The 21,705-nt window shown below is 35.4% G+C and overlaps 1 protein-coding gene across 1 annotated transcript; it reads left to right on the top strand.

The window, feature by feature from the left end:
• The first annotated feature begins 106 nt into the window (after nt 1–106).
• On the top strand, nt 107–21,366 carry LOC115441265 (prolyl endopeptidase). The gene is given in 14 exon segments (XM_037442821.1): nt 107–213; nt 369–470; nt 6,793–7,016; nt 8,830–9,017; nt 9,426–9,508; nt 11,722–11,864; nt 18,341–18,500; nt 18,724–18,843; nt 19,017–19,097; nt 19,541–19,726; nt 20,255–20,284; nt 20,286–20,367; nt 20,841–20,989; nt 21,325–21,366. Coding segments are annotated over 14 exon segments (1,599 nt in total). The 5' UTR covers nt 107–165; the 3' UTR covers nt 21,328–21,366.
• The last annotated feature ends 339 nt before the right edge of the window (nt 21,367–21,705 follow it).

Consider the following 21,705-nt stretch of genomic DNA (forward strand, 5'->3'; position numbering starts at 1 on the left):
TGAGTGTACAAGAATCGTACAAAAAGTTTAACTAAAACTAAATTCTATTTTGCATAATATATGAACATCCATTGTGATTTTAAACAAACCTCTTTGCGCGCAAAAAATCATAATCCCCACTGACAGATAAAAAAAACAAATCCGCGACACACGGAGAAGATAAAAATGCCTATCAACACGAATTATTTGGAGAAGTTCCTTCGCGAGAGCACGGTTCGTTCGGTTTGGTTGTATGGGATATAAAAGTTGGTGTGTAGCGCGTTGCGATCAGTCCGCGACTAGTGTCTGCGGGCGTCAGGGCGTCAGAATCATTCAACATGCGCGCGATACGATGTGTGCTGGTTGTGTCAGTGCTTGCGTTTTTGCAGTGCGCCGGTGCATCCACGCTGTCCACCACCAGGAACATGGTCTTCGATTACCCAGCAGCGCGACGAGACGAGAGCGTCGTCGATGACTACCACGGCACAAAGGTATGTTAATATTATTATAATGTGAAATTTAAAACCGATTTATACGTGGAAACAGGAAGGAAAAGTTGGGTTACGATGACTGTTTGAACCAAAACAGACATATTTTTGCGTCTGTTTATTATGAGTCTGTTACGAATTGTACAGAAAACTGGTCATACATGGTGATGATATATAGATGAGCACAAAAACAAAACATCATATGAGTTAGAGTATAGTTAGACAGTCATATGAGTTAGAGTCATCATCATAGCATATTTTAAGAAAGAGGTTTTTTTTTCATATATATTTTGTTACCTGTCCACTTAATACTACTGTCTCAATACTCTATAAATATTTTTGTTTTTCATTACTTTTCAAATGTATTTCTTTTTGGATATATGCCCTTTTCAAAATATATACGTACATTACACTCAACAGCAGTTGTAAATGATTAGTATGGTCAGACTTCTTCAGTGTGAAAGCCTTGTCTTTAAAATAAACGTCCCCCTAAAACTGTTTCGAAAGGATAAACGAAAGGAATTAGTTTACATTTTAATCTGATACATGATCCACCAGTGAACAAAATTTGATGCAAAACCATCGTACAGTTCGGCGCAGTTTACGATGATCTAAAGAAGAATTTGCCTAATTAATTTGCACCTTTAAAATTCATAGGATAAAATTTCGTAAGCCAAAACTAGAATTGTTTCTTGTATGTAAATTAAATTATTTAACCCACTATCATATTTAGATGGTTTAAAATATTTGTCACCGACTTCATTACTTTTATTAGGCACCGACTCCAAAATTGGTAACCAGAAATGTTTTGTTAAAAAGTTTTCCAACAACGTTGCATAGAAAATTTCTAATTGTTACCAATTCGTTCCTGTATTCAATAAAACTATATCTCTATTAGTATTTAAAAACAATCTTACGATTTAATATTTTGCAATTAGGTAGTCTTATATAGAAAGGTCACCATTATACATGAGATTTTCCTGTCTGTGCAGATGAAACCTGTTCTATAATAAATATGATGATGAATAGGTAATCGTCTAGACGTAACAAGTTAATGAAAAGGTTACGGAAAACATTCAAGTCAATAAAATACGGATTTTAATATTTTATTATGATCATGGGAGGGAACACACTTGGCGAAAAGTAGGAACCCTGTTTGCGCCTCTGTATACCTCTTCGAAGATAAATGCGTGATGTGTGCGTTTTTATTATAACCATTTTATCAAGTGGTGAAATTCTAATATTAATTATTATCACCGTGTACTGCGATATGTTGGAAATCGATTATCTAGAAAATCGATCGTGCAGCCATTGAGCAATTTTATAATAATTTATTCATGCGTGGGCATAAAATTATACACTATAAAGTATCAACTCACATTGTATACTCAATCGATACCGAGCCAACTGGTATAAAATTGAATGTAAACAGAATTTATTACAAATCAAGGTAAATCTACTGTCTCAGACTAAGAGCAGTAAGGGACTATGCAAAACTTTGTAATTAATTAAAAAAATCGGGTGATGATGATACTTTTTTTGAGCCATTGCTAATCATACCATCAGTCGAGTCGCTTGCATATTTTTCTACATAAAAAGGCCAGAAATATAACCAAGGACTAAGGATGTAAACAACATGTAACTGTATTTTTCTGAGATAGATTGTTATAAACTTTATAATTTTGGGCAAGGCCGATGACCTGATGAACTTATTATTTTAAACAAACTAAACAATTAATTGTAATTATTTCAAATGATTAATATAATTTTTTTTAAATTACCTTGGTCGAGTAAAGATGACAAATAAATGTTCAAGCAAATGTAATGTCAAAATATCTGTTTAAATCGAATGCCTCGTCGTTCCATGTGTAGAACAAATCGTATGCATCAACTTAACTGCACAAATAACTGTAACAAACAACTTTGCATAGCAAATCTCCTCTAATTGTGACTAATTAGTTTCTTTGTACGATAAATCTATATTTCTATTAAAAAAAAACTCGTACGATTTAATATCGTCACGTCTATATCAAATAAACATACGTGATCACATAATTGATATTACGATTGGCTATTAATTAATAACACTACCAGTAAAGCCGTCATCTAACACGTTACCTAAAAGGTCGACAGGCAGACCTTAAGTCAGTGTACTACGATCAAAGTCCCTCGCTTGGAAACTCTTGACTACGTTGAAGAAATGACTCGTGACCTTATTCTCAAAATGTAAATGTAGGAAGCCCACGAGTATTAATAGTCTAATGATTTTTTGACAATCGGTTTTTTTGTCGACACGTATTCTACTCTATAGTTGTAAAATTAGTCACGATTTACTATTTGTAGCAGACGCTAAAAATTATTGTTCTTTGTTTGCTCTATCCTAGCGTAAAGACCCAATCTCGGGAAGGCCCGTGGATGTTAAAAAGGACCGAGTTAAAGGCCTAATTCTAACCTTATTTAGAAAAATGATAAAGAAATAGCGCTTTACGTTCACACGCAGGTGCTAACTGGCTTCCCTTATTTAACACTTTGGCGCTAGCAAGAATAAACGTATAGGCGATTACTGTTTTATTCCATATTTTATATAATAATATTAACAAGTGGCAATCCAAGCCTTTTATTTAAGTACTTACTTAATATATATTTTTTTGTAATAATTAGCGACTTCAACAAAGTGTAGCCGGTTCCGCCATATTAAAACACTTCTCCCGTAACAAAAATGGCTTCTATGTATTGATTGCAAACATTAAAGAAGCCTGTAATTATTACTCAAAGACATAGACTATTTGTTCGCCAACCAAATCAGTGCAGCGGTTTCTGCGTTTGCTTCCAACAAACTTTATAAATCGCGTTTATGAGTAAGAAGTAAGATTTAGTTACTAACACCAACACGACTGATAACAGACAACATTATTGTTATAATAGTTTGTGTTTAGTGGACTATGTTACGGCGATAATTTCGTAATAGTTACTGTAAACGTTCCGATAGTTTCATAACTATTCCGTCACGAATGTAGAGTAAAAGAGTTTCTACGGCTTCCTTGTTATTTGTTATGTTGGTGACAATGTTTTTCCACCTTTTTGCCCGACTACGAGAAAAAAGGATAATAATGTTTCTTACGTATGATATCGTGGTCGCGTGGCGGTGTAATCTTGTACATCTGTGTTGAAATACAAACCACAGCGGCGTACAACCACGACCTAGATATCGCCATTGGCCCTACTTATTTCAGACGAAAATATTTTTTATTTCGTACTGATCAATTTCTTAATTGGATGATTTACTAATACAATATTAATGATACTGTTTACCTGGTTAATTACAATTTTATTATATACTTATTTGACTCACATGTTTGTTGCTCTTTGGCGTCACAGGTGAAGCCAAATAGCAACCGCAAATGATATAAAGATGTAAATTTTAATATCGATCTATTAACGATATTGGTTAAAGGCAAAAAAAGGCAGAAGTCATTTGTTACAATGAAATCATAAATGAGAGGAACTCAGTACCTATGTATTGAAAGGTGTAAATATACGCAATATTATGCATATATATGGATTAATCATTCTTGCTATTTGTATGTTCAATAACTGATAATGCAGACATTATTCAATATTCTTGGTAAAACTGACGAGCCGCCTTCGCATAATAAACAACTTTAAATATAAATACTCTATTCTAACCGTTGGTAAATATCACAATGAACACAAATAAATTAAGAAGAAATAATGTTCGTAATGACGTAACCAAAACAAATGCGACAAAAACGAACAAAGGTCTATTAGACCACGTCAATTTGAAACGGTATAGAACATTTGCATTATCTAGTGTAGGGCAGCCACACGTCAATTCAATTCGATTTATTGCACTCCACAATTGTTAAAGGTTTTACAAATTAAGAAAAGTACACAATCGTTGACTCTGCAGAGCACGGCAACATAGAAGAGAGGGAGTAACTTTTCCTTCAATAAAATAATAATTATAAATGTTTTTAATAAACGTCCTGACACACCGGGGCATGTACCCGTGTATAGTGTTGTGTTCCTGACAATTTTTTTTTTCGATTTAATAATGCTACAATTGCAGTAAAAATTCCTCGGACTTCTTTCATGATTGATACCCATGCTTCGTTTCATCATTGAAAGTATACTATGTCCCGTTTTGGTTCAGGAAGTTTGGCCACTCTGTCAATGCGATCGGCGGAAGGCGCTTCCGTTGATGTTTTCGATATCAGTTCAGCAATACGCGCCTGTGTTTATTAATAAGATTTTCAAAACCTATTCATATATTCACGAGAAGGTGATGTAGCCGTTATGAGAATACGGGTATGGCAAATGCGACATCCTCCTCTGCAATGCGACATTTACATAGATATTCTAAGCCAATTATTTTATCACTTGCTATTTAAAGTAGCTTCAATTCAAGAAATGTTGCAATTATAGATATGTATTGAGGTAATAGATATATTAAATTTTATTATACAAATTGGATAAAAATGAAGACTTAAATTGAATGTAAGTCTTCAACTTTAGCAGTATAAATAATATTTTTATATATTAGCATAACATTATATTTAAACAATTTCTTTGACAAATAGATATAAAGCTAAAGCAGAAATGTATCGGAAAATAAATATTCTGGTTAGGGGTCGTCCATAAATTACGTGAGTAGTTTTTTTTATTTTCTGTACTTTTATTACTATTATGTACTGTTATTTTTAGATTGAATCTTAAGCATGTACAATCTGGATTGAATGGACCGAAATAGTATCATTTTTTTTGTTTCAATAAAAAAATTGCGTGATATTTGCCGAGACCCTCCTCTCTCCAACGTAAGATTAGATGAGATTTGAGTCGACCCCGCCCCCCCCTTAAACATCTCACGTAATTTATGGACACCCCCTTATATGTACAACGTAATTTGCTATTTCAAAATATTTATAATATATATTCAAAAGTTTTTTAGGAATACAAGCTAATACTTTTACATTTTTCTACAATAATTACCAGAAAGGTCAAAGACATCAAAAGCTATTAAAGATACTTTGAATTGTAAATCGTTTATTTGTGGTCGTTTATACAATTTAATATTTTAACGGTTTTTTTTTTACATCGCGAAATGGCTCTTTTTTGCTTGTTCGCCAAACACGTTTATCATTCTGCGAATGCTTTATTTGTTGCACGAAGCTTTTATATGAGTCTAGCAAAAAAATACCATAAAAACAGATAGTTATTATAAACACATAAATGGTCATTGACTTTAAAACAGGCTTTGAAAAACAACGATGGATTTGTGACTATTTAATAATAAAGTCAGAGAGGCTTATATGTTCCCAAAACATTGTTAACTCACCTATTGCATCTTAGTTTTGGGATTACCAATTGTTCTGTACAACATGTCAGAAGTCCATTGTATTGACAAATCAGTGCCATTAAAATAAACCTATTTTTCGGATTTATCGCGATTAACTTACTTAACAATATGAAGTCTAATTATGTTCAGTAGTTACACTGGCTAATAATGGTCTTCAAACCGGAACACAACAGTGTTTACACGCTGTTGCTTGGCGGCAGAAATAGACATTGCGGTGGTACCTACCTAGACGGATTCTCACATATTAGAGACCAACCACCAGGATCGAATTATACGTATATTGTCAATGTTTATAAACATCCTACTACTTACCTAAAGCACATTGCCCTCTAAAAGATTAAGTAACCGACATACCACACGTTCTTGCTAAATAATATTTAATTAGGATCCAACGTTGCACAATGATTTTACATATCCGGAACAGAATTTTAATGTTTTTCCAACTTAGTAATAATAATATTTTATCGTAAAATTTGTTTAGTGTGTGTCTCTGAAATATAGCTTTCATACAACCACTGATTTTTATGTATTAATGATAACTGATAAGATATATTTTACCGAAAAGTAAAATCAATCTTCATTCGTCAAATGTGTGATCGATATCGCTTGATCTGCAAAACACAAAATGCTTACTTTAATATCGATGACTTTTTCTCACATTTTATATTATATTTTTTCAACTGTGTCTCGGGCTTCGTCAGTGTCGGCTATCATTAATCACTCGCCATCGGACTTAGACAAATTGCATACGTTTCTTTTCTCATTTTACGCACATTTTACTTTATATATTCGTGACATATTGCTAGTCATTACATTATATATATCCCAATATATTTTTTGGTTTCGATTAGCATTAAAGATTGCATTCATGCATCTTGTCTAACACCCCAGATGAGCTTTAATCGAATATCCACTTTGATAGTCTAACAAAATTCGCACCATTCACAGATAAAAGACCCATACCGCTGGCTGGAGGACCCCGACTCAAACGAAACCAAAGAGTTCATAGAAGCAGAGAACAAAATCACCAGGCCTTATCTGGACGCGTGCCCGGTGAAGGGCGAGGTCCACGAGAGGCTCACGGAGTTATGGAACTACCCGAAATACTCGAGCCCGTTCCGCAGGGGCGACCGGTACTTCTTCTTCAAAAACACCGGCCTCCAGAATCAGAAGTGAGTGATAGTTATTAACCAATAGCTAAAAAAAATATTTAAAAGTTGTTTAATTGTAAACTGTAGGTAGATATTGTAACTTTAACTTTGCGGATGACCAAAACCTCAGATCCATCCGCGATCACGAAGGCTACAAAGTCTCCGAAACGTCGGGAGAAAATTTAAATATAAAAACCGCGATAAAATCCAAAAAAAAGTTAATTAGAATGAATGATAGTTGTTTGTAAATATCGGGGTATAGAGAAGACAAAAGCGCGATTAGATATTAAGAGATGTGTGAAGCCGGATATCTCTTTTTAAAGCCGTTATATATAACTAGCTTTTGCTTGCGGAAGGGCGCGTGAAAAAGTTTTTCCGATTTAAATATTTGTCTAAGATAAAAAGTAGCATCTAGCACTCAGGAGTAATGTAGGTTCCTATTAATGAAAAAACAACGCGCTGACAAACAAACTAATCAGCTTTATATATTAGCTGTCGAGTATTTTATTTGTTTCTATAGCACTGTGTATAGTACTTACTGCCGGGCACAGTAATAGTAAAATATGTACCTATTTTTTTTATTTGCATGTCCATACGATGAGTTTCCACCTGACGATAGAAACAGTTCAGGCCAAATATAATGCCAATCAACGAAAGATATTGATGCTTTTTTATTCCCAATACCTTTATATTGTATAATAGTATAGATAATACCTTTATACCTTTCGTGTTGCCATTTTATTAGACGTCTTATGAAAAATCCAAGAAGTGGCCCATGCCCAGCAATGGGACAAATGAATCACCTATATTCGTATCACATGCTAATATTAGCATTTTTTCAACGAAATTAATACTAAATTAGCTGTGGTCTGGACATGCGGTGTTTTGCTAGTACCTGTGAACCAAAAACCTCTAGTCAAATGAGGAAAGTTTAAAACATACACTTATACATAGTGACACACTCATAAAGTCAATGTAACTTCAAGTTATTCCTTTGTCCTTACGTTGTCCGGTTCATAACGCGTGTAATGAATAAAAACTAGTTGGTCTAAGGAAAATGTACACATATAGTGTACATGTAGCCAGATTTTAATAATAAACTATAGATAGCAATCGTGTTTTTATATGTTATGATCTTTTATAATCTATGGTTTAAAAGTGATGTTACCGGTTTTAATATTTGATAGTTATTTTTTTGTCGTCTGGTTTTTATGTGGTAAATAACTTGTTATATAACAAAACAAGAATCTTCAGTACGTCCACACGTGGATGCGTCTTTAGTTTTTAAACACATTTTATTTCATGCATTTGCACTAACTAAATTATATTCCTTTTTCGTATAAATAAGACCGCTAATTATATAAACATTTATATCGTTCGTACTATCGTTACGCTACGGAATAGCATGGTATTATGTATTATAACCAAGTACAGTAGTCATAAGAAGCTAAGTAAATTCAAAACTTTAAATCGCCTATACACTTTTGTGTACTTACCATTTTTTTCTTTTAACTCAAAATAAAAAAAGGATTTAATTTACTTCAATAAAAGAAAAAAAAAAGTTTAATTCAACTCAACGCGTATAGGCGATTTCGAATTTAGAATTTGTTCCGGCATTTTTTTCCTGACTAGGCCCTTATTCTGTATGATAGTGTAACCGCGTAACGCGGCCGTGTCATGTTATCTTCGAGAAATGTGCGTGGAATGGTATTCTGGAAACCAATTTTCTATAGTCCTAAACATGATGCGTTGTGTTACGTGTTTGTTACGCACTGTTAAAATAACGTGCGGGATAGAGAATAAGGCTCCTGTACATTACACGTTCACTCCGCAGCGTGCTATACGTGCAAGATAGTCTGGACGGCGAGCCGCGCGTGTTCCTCGACCCCAACACGCTATCCGAGGACGGCACCATCGCTCTCTCGGGCAGCAGGTTCACTGAAGATGGCTCCACGTTCGCGTACGGCCTCTCCGTCAGCGGGTCCGATTGGATCACCATACATTTGAAGGACGTTGCTACGGGTGAGGTGTTTGTACAAAGAAGGAAGTTACTCAATTCGTCCTTTTTTAAGGTTACTCAGCCTTTTTTTACTCTTCGGAAGTCAGGCCTGTTTTCCTAACTTGTCTGTTGTCCCGCGTGACGATGTGAGCAAAATCTATGTTCGATATTCTGCAGTGTTTGAATCGTGTGTTTTATAATAGTTTCATGTATTTTTAATGCATATTATATGAAAATATTAGTTTCTTCTACATTCCTTCTCCATATATACTAAGTTCCCATAAATTTCATAAAAAAGAGTATAAAGCTTTTTGCGTCATGTAGATATAATAATTTGAATTATTTTAGGTACAAAAGTATTTTTTATTTAAGTTTTAACCTTTTACCGATTGGATAAGTCTTATATTTATATAATGTCCATGTGTTTACAGGTGAAGACTACCCAGAGGTGCTAGAGAAAGTCAAATTCGCCTCCATGTCGTGGACGAAGGACAACAAAGGTCTATTTTACTCGGTGAGTCGACATTTAATAATATAACTTATTTTATATCCCATTAGAACGACATTGTATTGTCACGTCGACTGGTGCCTGACCCAGAATGGTGGAAGCAAAAGTAGGCTATAATGCATTGTGCATTCGGATCAAGGCAAATCATTTCATTATTATTGTATAAAATAGACCCGGTAAACGTTATTGTTTGTATGTAAACAAGCTTCTGATGTACTAAGATTTAGCCTTGTGCCAAAAATGAAGTCAAATGTGTGCCCTCAAGTAATACATTTTTACGGTCTGTTAATTCGGTCATCGTAAAATCAGTCTTAAAAACATTGCATAATTTTTTTTTTATTGCTCTGAATGACGAGACAAGCTTGCTGTTCGCCTGATGGTAAGCGATACGACCGCCCATAAACAGTAGAAACACCATCCAACACCTTGAATTACAAAGTATTGTTTGGTATTCTACTGCACTCGCCATCCTGAGACATGAGATGTTATGTCTTATTATGTCCAGTAGTTACACTGGCTACAATGTCCTTCAAACCGGAACACAACCGCTCATAATTAAGGTTGTCACGGAATCACCTATGGAATAAAAAGAAACAATAAGTATTTTTGTAAATGCTACGACTTTAATATAAGACGACCAAAATACAAGTCATAACGGTAAGCAAACTCTTTAAATATTGATCATTATTTAAAATTCGATATTAGGTATCTCATATGGGTTCGTCCATTAATCACGTGATGTTTTTTAGAGACCTTTTAACAACCCCCTTTTTTGATGATATGTGATGAGGTTTAAGATTACAAAAAATCTTTTTTTTTGTACAAAGTATATTTGAATTTTTTAGATTAAATCACGCGATCAACGAAAAATAAGAATGTTGTATTGGTTAAAAATTGGCCGTATATATAGATATTATCTAGATAGACAATGTTAGGGTGGCTATTACTAATAAGCTATTACTAATTGACTTAGCGACACTTAGTTGCAAATGTATTTAAAATCAGCTCATTTTTTATTTTATTTTTTTTAAACTAGATAAAAAAAAATTCAATAAAAAAATGTCGCTTATGTCAATTTGCCTTTCACCCGTCGATATATCTTTTACAAGTCTATCATTAATAAAATCAGCTCTTTATGGTTTTTTAAACTTGATAAAAAAAAATTCAATAAAAAAATGTCGCTTATGTCAATTTGCCTTTCACCCGTCGATATATCGTATACAAGTCTATCATTAATAAAATCAGCTCTTTGTGTTTTATTTAAACTAATTAAAAAAAATTCGAAAAATATGTCGCTTATGTCAATTTGCCTTTCACCCGTCGATGTATCCTTTACAAGTCTATCATTAATATTTATCAATTTAGTTTTTAATAATGCCACCTGACTTTTGCGAGCAGGATAAAGGACAAAGTTGAATATTCGTGTTCGGAGATGGACAAAAAGTCAGGCCATAAATTAAATAACTACCTAATAATAAAGAATTTATAATTTAAATACGTAGGTATTACCTACGTAACATTTGTTTTGTTTTTTTTTTATATACATTTATAGATAGAAAAAAAAAACACCGTAATTGAGTATTTATTATTTTTGGTGTCTTATAAATTTCTTTATTGTTTTTATTTTTTATATTCTTAAATTCCGTCTGTCATTTTCATCAATTTAGTTGTATGAAATTGAAAATTTGTCGTTTTGTTATCATACGCCGAAAGAATTATCAAGTTAAAGCGAAACCAATATACGGATTATAATTCCGAAATAGATAAACCTATGTTTCGTTTGCTTTTTGTAATGCATACTCGAAGTACTTTAGTAAACTCATCATTCCTTTTAAACTATTGTACATGTAAAATTATATCGACGGTTGAAAGGCGACATTAATCGATTTAAGCGACATTTTTTCTTCGAAATAATTTAACTAGTTTAAAAAAACATAGAACAAAGTGCTGATTTTAAATGTATGAAACTCAGTGGCGCAAAAAATATCGCTTACTTCAATTAGCTTTTACCCGTCGATATACTAAAAACTGTGTACAACCAGTTTACGAGGATAAACCAATCAAAATGATTGATATGTCACAAAAAAAATCTTTTTTCTGATTGGTTTATTTTCGCGATGGATCGAAAATGGCGGTTGGAATTTGAAATCAGCAGTAGGTATAATAATTAAAGTTTTAAATTAGAAATAAAATATTATCGTTAATATCTATATCCCCAGAGGTATCCAGAACAGACGGGCAAGACGGACGGCTCGGAGACTGAAGTGAACCGCGACCAGAAACTCTGCTACCACCGGCTCAACACGCCGCAGTCGGAGGACGTCATCGTCGTGGAGTTCCCTGAAGAACCTCTGTGGAGGATGTGAGTTAATAATACATAGCCATATAACCCGATTCCAGCCAATTAATGTAGAATTTAATTATCATTACAACGATTTGCAAACCCCATTCATGGATATTAGTACCTATATGTTGGGTTCTCTTTCGGAAAATTTCACCTTTTGCCACTAATAAATAGAGGCCATTCGCGTTATGCAAATAGTGAATTTCGCTATCTGTCAGCTAATAAAGTCCTGCCACGAATAAGGTTACATAAAATTATAGACAAGTAGTTATTGATAAGTTAAAGTGTATGCAAGCTTATTGATAGGGGGCGCCTGTCAGATGACGAGAAACGTTGACTCACTATTGTCTTAACTCGAATAAACTGTGGTGAATAAGTTTCACATGTATACTTAGCCTTAAATGAACGTATGCGCGAAAGGCCAAATTTGTGACTTCCAAAGCTATAAATATAGTACGACCATGTTTACATTCATTTGTTCTTGGCTACATATAGTTGAAGCGATTTTAATAATATTCTATTGACATAGCTTAGAATTTTAAGGAGGGTTACAACTTTGTGTACTGATAAACTCAATTTATAGTACGCGCGATAAAAACATTTATAGCAAACAACTTGCAGTAGTCTTTCTTTATTATAGTAGTAGTATATTATTTTTCCTTCATTTAACAGAGATACGCACGGTCGAAACATCGGCGAAGGGAATCGCTCGTATGTTATCGTAAAATGTTTCAATTGTATGTTTAAATCTTCGAATTAACTCTCACAAAAACTTAATATTTAATTATAGTATGACAGTGTATAATCGCTTTTGGTTTATTTGTTATGAATGTATCACGGATGCTATTTTGTTTTTTATTTAAAGGTTATGTATTTTAGTGTCATGATGTCATACTATTTTGTTGTTTTACAAGTTTTTATCGACACTCTTATTGTATTGTAGTAGGTACTTATTAATTTTTTAGATTTGAAGCTTGTTGGAGATTGTAACCTTCGTCGTGACTTATTATTTTTTATATGTTCTATTTTTAGAACTAATTGTATTTTGTTTGCCATAGTTACTTCTCTTTAGTCCGAAATAAACACTCATGTCAATAACATCTTTTTACTAACTTTATTTAATTACTAAGAACATATACCATATTTACAACACGTTATCAGCACGAACGCTTAGTTCTTAGTTTTTTTTTTTTTTTCACTTTATTTGGTAAAATAAAGTTGTATATATTTTTTGTGTGACTAGGAAATAGTAATAGTCTGAAAATGTCACATGAATCTGGAGATGTTTCGAGTGTGAAAAATTCCCCGTCGTCGAGCTCATCTTTTACATTTTCATGTTTGAGGAATAAAGATGGATATCCTACATGGAAATTTAAGATGCGCAATTACCTTATGCATGAGGATCTGTGGGAAACAATCGGTGGATACCCAAATGGAGACACAACCCCTGCCTCTACAAAGGTACGCAAAGACGCAAAGGCATTAGCAAAGATATGCTTATCAGTAGAAGGTGCAGCGATAACCCATATAAGATGTGCGAAAACTGCATCTGAGGCATGGACTTGTTTGCAAAAAGCCTTTGAAGATAAGGGAATAGGACGAAGATTATTTTTGGAGCGTAGACTGTACAGGTTGAGTCTATCAGAGTTCAAAAATATTGAACTATATATTAACGCAGTTATGTCAACCGCACAGGATCTTGCGGATATTGAAGTAGTCATAGAGGACAAGTCTATTGCTGCAATACTTTTGGGAGGTCTAACTCCAAGGTATGAACCTCTCATTATGGCTTTAGAAAATTGCAATGTAGACGTGACTACAGAGTTGGTGAAAACAAAACTGCTTAATGAAATGTCCAAAGATGTGGCTACGTCATTAGACTCTGTTTTTCATGCGAAGAAGAAGCCTAAGTCAATGAAGAAGAATATAGTTTGTTATGAGTGCAAGACACCTGGACATAAGAGACCAGACTGTCCACAGAGAAACAAGAAGGAGAAAGGCAATGCGGTAAATACCAATGATACGATATTTACAAGTCTTAATACTTCTGGAAACCCAAGAAAGGACATAATTTATGTAGATTCAGGTTGTACTAGACACATGACTTCTAGACGGGACTGGTTTCAGAATATCTCGATACAGAATCAAGGTACTGTTACTGTCGCAAATGGAGAACAGATTAAGTGCTGCGGAATTGGAAATATTTCAATAAACACGCCCGAGAACGTGGTCAACAATATTAGTGATGTTGCTTATATACCAGATTTGAAAGCTAGTTTGTTATCTGTATATAAAACTGTTGAAAAGGGTTTTATTTGTGTTTTTGATAAAAATGGATGTAACTTTTATAAATCTGATACTTTTAATTTTACAGGTGAATCTGTTGCTTATGCCTCGCCCTGTGGTGGACTGTACGTTTTAGATGGTACTGTAAATGTTTCCGAGAATGTGGCGGATAATTTTTTGACACAAGATGTGCACTCTGGCTGTCAGGATAGTTATCAAATTTGGCATAAGAGGTTAGGACATTTGTGTCGTATAGGCATGAACCAACTGAAAAATCACAAGGTAGGTATAAAGTATACAGGAGTAGATAAAACTAGTTGTATCGCTTGCGTGGAAGGTAAACAAGCAAGAAAACCTTTCAAAAGGTTAGTGTTTAATAGGGCTACTTCCCCTTTGGAACTGATCCATATGGATTTGATGGGACCGGTGTCTACAACTTCTTTTCAAGGAAATAGATATATGTTGACAATAGTAGACGATTATACGCGAAAAGTGTTTGCTTATTTTATTTCTTCTAAAACAGAAGTCAAAGATATATTTTGTGTGTTTCAATGTTTTGTTGAAAAGCAGTTAGATAAAACAATTAAAGCAATTAGGACTGATGGAGGTAAGGAGTTCGTGAATAAAGAGTTTGTTGATTATCTTGCTTCAAAAGGTATTGAACATCAAACAACGACGCCTTATAGTCCTCAGCAAGTTGGAGTAGCGGAACGCACCCATCGTTCGGTTACTGAAAAGGCAAGAACGTTGCTAGCTGAAAGTTCACTACCGAAAGCATTCTGGGAAGATGCATTCCAAGTTGCCATTTACCTTAAGAATAGGTCTCCTCATCGAGCCTTAGGTGGACAAATTCCTTATGACAAATGGTATGGACGAAAAGGTGATCTTAGCCATCTAAAAGTATTTGGTTGTAGAGCTCTAGTCCATATACCTTCGTGTCACAGGAAGAAATTAGATGTCAAGGCACAGGAAGCAATTTTCGTCGGTTATTCTGAAAATCCAGGCACTTATATTTTTAGGGACCCTGCTAACCCACGAAAAGTTATTATATCCAGAGATGCAACCTTTTTGAAAATTGCTTTACAGCGCTAAAGCAGAAGCAATCTGAGTCTGTCGCACAGTCAGAATCTATATTGTTATTTGATGAGCAAAAGAGATTGAGTCTGAGTTTGATCATGACTGTCAATTCTATGACTGTGATGAGAATATCAGCCCGGCGGCTGAAGCAACTTTACCAGTAAATCTAGAAAGTGCAAAAAGAGTTAGTGACTCTGGAAGAGCGAGAGTCTCTCAGTGACTTAAGGCTGCCTAGTGTGGAAGAAGTGACAGCGAATTTGGAACAGGAATCGCACCCTGAGCGCAGATACCCTTCCAGAGATAGAAAAGCAACAAATTTTTATAAAGCTTACAATACGTCAATGGTAGATTCTAATGAACCTACGACATATTACGAAGCTACTCATGCCGATGATGCTCATAAGTGGCAACATGCTATGGTTGATGAGTATAGTTCCTTAAGGAAACTCCATACATGGAATTTAGTAGATAGACCTAACAAAAGGTTATACCATGTAAATGGATTTACAAAATTAAAAGGGATGCTTATGGTAATATTATCAAGTATAAAGCGAGACTCGTCGTCAAAGGTTTTCATCAAGTTGAAAGTGTAGACTACAAGGAGACGTTCGCACCAGTGATTCGTCATTCTTCCCTCCGCACGTTGTTTGCGATAGCTGCAGATATGAAGTTGAGAATGAAGCACTTAGATGTCGATACAGCTTTCCTTAACGGAGATTTAGAAGAAGAAGTTTTCATGGAGCAACCTCTTGGTTTTATTCAAAAGGGTAAAGAAAACAAAGTTTGTTTATTGAAGAAATCTCTTTACGGTCTTAAACAGGCACCGCGAGCTTGGAATAAAAGTTAAATGAAACGCTTTCTAAAATAGGTTTCATAGGAACTCCTTCCGAACCTTGTGTGTATACTAAACTTTTGGTAAAGAACTTGTAATATTAGGAATCTTTGTTGATGACATAATAGTCTTCTTTAATTCTGATTTGACATTTGACACTGTCAAGAATGATTTGTCGAAATATTTTTCATTAAAAGATCTCGGAATACTGAAATGTTATTTGGGACTACAAGTTGAAAGTGATTCCGAGAGTATAAGGTTGAACCAGCGAAATTATATTCTTTCTATATTAGAAAAATTTAATATGAAGGATTGTAAGGCCGTGGATACTCCATTAATTAAAAAGAATATGGAAAAAGAATGGATGGTCAAGTCGGTGAGTCTTATCCTTATCAAAACTTAATAGGATGCCTCATGTATCTAGCGGTAAACACACGACCAGACATCGCTTACGCCACGAGCTATTTAAGTCAATTTAATACGTGTTTTACTAAAGAACACTGGAATGCTGCTAAAAGGATTCTGCAATACCTAAAAGGTACCCTAAACTATTCATTGGTTTACAGGAAGAATAGAGAACCTTTAAAGGGTTTTAGTGACGCAGACTGGGCAAACTGTCCAATCGACAGAAGGTCATACACCGGTTATGTTTACAAGTTAAGTGAAGGTCCAGTATCNTGGGGAGTCCAAGAAGCAACCTACTGTTGCGTTAAGTTCGGCCGAGTCAGAATATATGGCATTAGCGTCTGCCACGAAGGAAGCGTGTTACTTACGTCGGTTTATATACGAGATAACAGGTATACTTTGTTCAGTTAACTTAGCTTCTGACAGCCAAAGTGCCATTAATCTTGTTCGAAATCCTGTACACCACAGCAGGACGAAGCATATAGATACTAGGTTTCACTTTATTAGGGAAAAGGTATCTAATAATATTGTTAAGTTAGAATATATAAAGAGTAACGATATGCCTGCTGATGTACTAACGAAGGCCCTCGGACCTCTAGCACACAAACGATGTGTAGTTAACTTAGGTTTAGAAACTTAATTATTTTATTTGTTTTGTTTCTGTCACAACTGCGATTAAGGGCGGCTGTTGGAGATTGTAACCTTCGTCGTGACTTATTATTTTTTATATGTTCTATTTTTAGAACTAATTGTATTTTGTTTGCCATAGTTACTTCTCTTTAGTCCGAAATAAACACTCATGTCAATAACATCTTTTTACTAACTTTATTTAATTACTAAGAACATATACCATATTTACAACAAAGCTATTGTATTTTTGTTAACATAAGTAAGGTTTTAGCGATGTTGTAATAGTAAAGTATTTTCTCTAAAACTGTTGTTGATGGGCAGAAAAAACAACAAAAAGAATAATAATTATGGCTCGGACGAGGTCCACTCTCTTACTGAGACAATGGCTTAAAATGTAAAATAGTAACTGAAGAACAAAATAACTAAACAACAGCAGTTGTGCACACATTGAGACATCTGTATAATACAAATGACTGCTTCGGTGGTATATTTGTAATGCGTACCCGGTACGAATACTTCTACCACGCTGACGTGTCCTGGGTTCAAATCGCGGGCCAAAAATAATTGTGACAGGGTTTTATCATCTTAAAAATTACTCGGCGCAGAGTGGAGGAGCAGAGTGCACCTGTGTATTGCGCACACACTTGTGCACTATAATATGTCCTGCTTACCTGGCTGGTGTCTATTTAGATTGGTCTCCGTGGCTGAAATTCTGCCAGTAGCAGTGCTGAGGTCTCGGGGTACGCACTCCGGGTCGGCCAGTGATTTTACGTTTTTATACTCGGTATCAACCTGGAGTGTAAAATTTGTGCCCGATATGGGCACAGTTTCGCCCCCTATCAATTAAGGGATGGAATACACACGGCGGAAAGTGGGTGTTACCCTCTCTGCCTACCTCTTAGGGGATAAAAGGCATGAGTATGTGTGTGTAGCTTAATACATTTATTATGAAACTACGTCTATTTATTGCCTCAACGCGCCGAGCCGAAACATCGACTATACAAAATATATGCGATTCGTCTCTGCTTGCTTTACTGATCTATTTACGTCAAACTTAAAGCCTAATTTAGATGGAACAATTATTCCTTTTAGCAGCAATAATCGAATATCTGTCCAGACTCATATGCGTCAATGCGGGTGATAATTGCTTCAGTATTGCCCATATGCAGACAGAGTACATTTTTTAAGCAACAATTGATCGCTCTAAATGAGGCTCGCAGTTACACCGGGATCGAGTTGTATAAGTGTGTTGTATGGTCGGCAGCGGCGCGGAGGTGACGGACTGCGGGCGGTACCTGATCGTGTCGCCGGTGCGGGACTGCCGCGACAACCTGCTGTTCTACGCGGACCTCAGCAAGCACCCCAACATCGACGGCCTGCTGCCGCTCACGCAGATCGTGCACAAGTTCGAGGCCGATTATGAGGTACTGATGACAAAAAATATATAACATTCTTTTGATAGATAAAATTGACTAGCAATAAAAAGTCGAGAGAGAATATGTTGTACGTTATTATTTTTTATTATTATTAATATCAACTTGTTTTTAGAAGACTTATATGTTTTTATTGCAATTAATAAAGTAACTGTTGCTCGAATAAGTTCTGAAATATTTTTGCGATGTAATTTTGTGATTTCCTATATTCCAGTACGTCACAAATGAAGGCTCAGTGTGCATATTCCGCACGAACAGAAACGCTCCCAACTACAGACTGATCAAGATAGACCTGCACAATCCCGCGGAAGAGAATTGGGAGACTCTTATACCGGTAAACAAATATTTATTGTTTTAGATTTCTTAGAACATTTATTATAACGCCATCTAGTGGTGTAGATTAAAATTGTGAAACTACTAGTAAGTAGTTATGACATATTATTCTGAATATAATTAATAACTTTCCGCACACTACTTTAATATTTATTTATTTTATCAAAATTTTAGGAACACCAAAGTGACGTGCTGGACTGGGCGTCGGCTGTCGACCACGATAAATTAGTGATACATTACATTAGAGATGTTAAGGTACGTAATAAAATAATTTCTTTCGTACTTATACAATACAAAAGGCAACTTAAATTAGCTTAACAATTAATGTGTTTTAAATAAAAAATCGTTTTTTATAACAATTAAAAAAAAAAATATGCCTTGCAAGAATGATGGACTGTATAAATTAAACATACTTTTAAAAGCATATTTTGTACAGTAAACGATATGAGTCATAAGCACACATGTACAGTGGTGGTAGCAAGCGAAGGTGCGTTCAAATTAGACGACAATGTATACTAACAACATGCCACATATCAACCAATAGGCAATGAGCATCGACTAGGGAGCCAATCACGCAGAACATCGACACGGACGTCAATCCGACCAATCACAAGTGTGCTCACGACTCGTGCCTCTATACCCCATACTTATCTATCTACTGTCCTTTTATACTTTTTAACAATGTTGATGTCTTCCAGAGCGTGTTACAACTGCATAGCATGAAGACCGGCGAATTGCTGCAGTCGTTCCACTTGGACGTGGGCTCGGTGGTCGGCTTCTCCGGCAAGAAGGACCAGACGGAGATATTCTACCACTTCATGTCGTTCCTCACGCCCGGCGTCATATACCACGTCGACTTCACCAAACAACCTTACTCTCCTACGGTAAGGCCATATCGAAAGGAAGGTTTAGATTGAGATAACATGCAATTGATTTCCGCAAGTAATTTTACTGTGTAATTAATCACAAGTTTTGAAACTTGCAGCAGTCGCAACAAGTTGCATGTATATTAGAATATTTCTGCTAGTGTATACCCATCTGAAAGTTCTAGTATAATATAATTGCTGCAAAAACTTGGTAGTCTAAACTGAGCAGTTGAAAGTTTGTGGTTACTTTTTGTTTATAAACCGTAGCAGCTTTGAAAGGTACATGCATGTTTTCGTGATATATGTGATGCGTGTTAAACGCCTGTCGCTTGAGTAATCAATCTTGTTATTTATTCTTTTTATAATCTTGGTCATTATAGGTACTAAACATAATATAAAAAATATAAATCATAGTTAGGTTTGTTTATTGATTTAGCGATTATGTGATTAAATATGACTAAAGAAAAATCATTCACTCCAATGCGTATTATTATATCATAAAATTGTTATTTATTTGAGATTGAACACGAATATTTTATTTTGCAGATATTCAGAGAGGTGAAAGTGAAGGATTTCTGACGCATCACAATACGAGGCTAAACAAGTTTTCTACTCAAGCAAAGATGGCACCAAAGTTCCTATGTTTATTGTATCTAAAAGGTGGGCAAAAATACAAAATATTACATTTATATACATTATTTTTCTTATTGCTGGAGAATTTTAAATTTCGTGTATTTGATTGTCATCATGTGTCATGGTACAAACACAGCCATCACTCTTTATTTTCAAACGCAGTATAGAGCTCAACCTGTTATCATTATCGAAGATGCTGACATAGCTGTCTTCTAAATTTCAGCAAAACACGAAGTTTGTATGTTTGGCTCGTAGATGATCACATTGATGCAGTCTGCAACTTTTGAACAATACTTCGCCTACTCTAGACTACGCTCTCTAAAAGTTTAAAATATGTTGTCGGACTGTCAAAATCCTGATTGACATATACTATATTTCATAATGAAAGTCTCTCTCAAAGGGCTGTCGGCTGCTTATCAGTTAACCGACAATTGAGGGCGAAAAAATTTTTTTTTCATTAACTCAATGACAAGCGTTAAGTTATACTATGTTTGGTTCCAGGATCTGCCCGGGACGGTCGAACCCGGCGCTGATCTACGGCTATGGAGGGTTCAACATCAACATCCAGCCGAGCTTCAGCGTCACGCGGCTCGTGTTCATGCAACACTACAATGGAATTATCGCCATACCCAACATCAGAGGCGGCGGGTGGGTGCTTTTGATTTGTTTAATAATGCTATTTAATTTACTGGTCTTCTAAGAGTGTGTCTTCCGAACTTAGTCCAAGATACTGTTAGGTCTTCGTCAATCTTCAGAAGGCAGTTTAAACAAGTTGGCACAATTATTCTCTTCTTAAGTACCAGATTTGTAAAAAACAATTAATTACCCCTATATTATACACTGTCCCTTAATAAGCACGGGTCTCCTCTACTATTGAGAATGTTTTAGGCCTTGTCCACCATGCTGCTTTAAGACTGACTTTACGTAATCATCATTAAGAGACGTATATCGATCTATATCTATCAATTGCTTCTTGTCTACAGTGAGTACGGCGAGCGGTGGCACAACGGCGGCCGGCTGCTCAACAAACAGAACGTGTTCGACGACTTCCAAGCGGCTGCCGAGTACCTGATCGCGGAAGTACACGCGCGCGTCGCTGCTGACGTCAGGGGCGGCTCCAACGGCGGCCTGCTCGTCGCCGCCTGCATCAACCAACGGCCCGACTTGCGGCGCCGCCATTGTCAGGTCGGGTGAGTACGTACCGAACGCTGTCGCTATTTATTTACGCAGAATTGAACCTCTTTGATGATTACATTACCATGTCAATGAAATAAAACCTATTAGAAAATTTGCCTAAATGTACTACTTCAACATACCATAAGCTTTTAGTAAACGTCATCTCTGTAAAAATACTTGTTGATTTA

Source organism: Manduca sexta, chromosome 25 (genome assembly GCF_014839805.1).
Source record: "Manduca sexta isolate Smith_Timp_Sample1 chromosome 25, JHU_Msex_v1.0, whole genome shotgun sequence".
NCBI lineage: Eukaryota > Metazoa > Arthropoda > Insecta > Lepidoptera > Sphingidae > Manduca > Manduca sexta.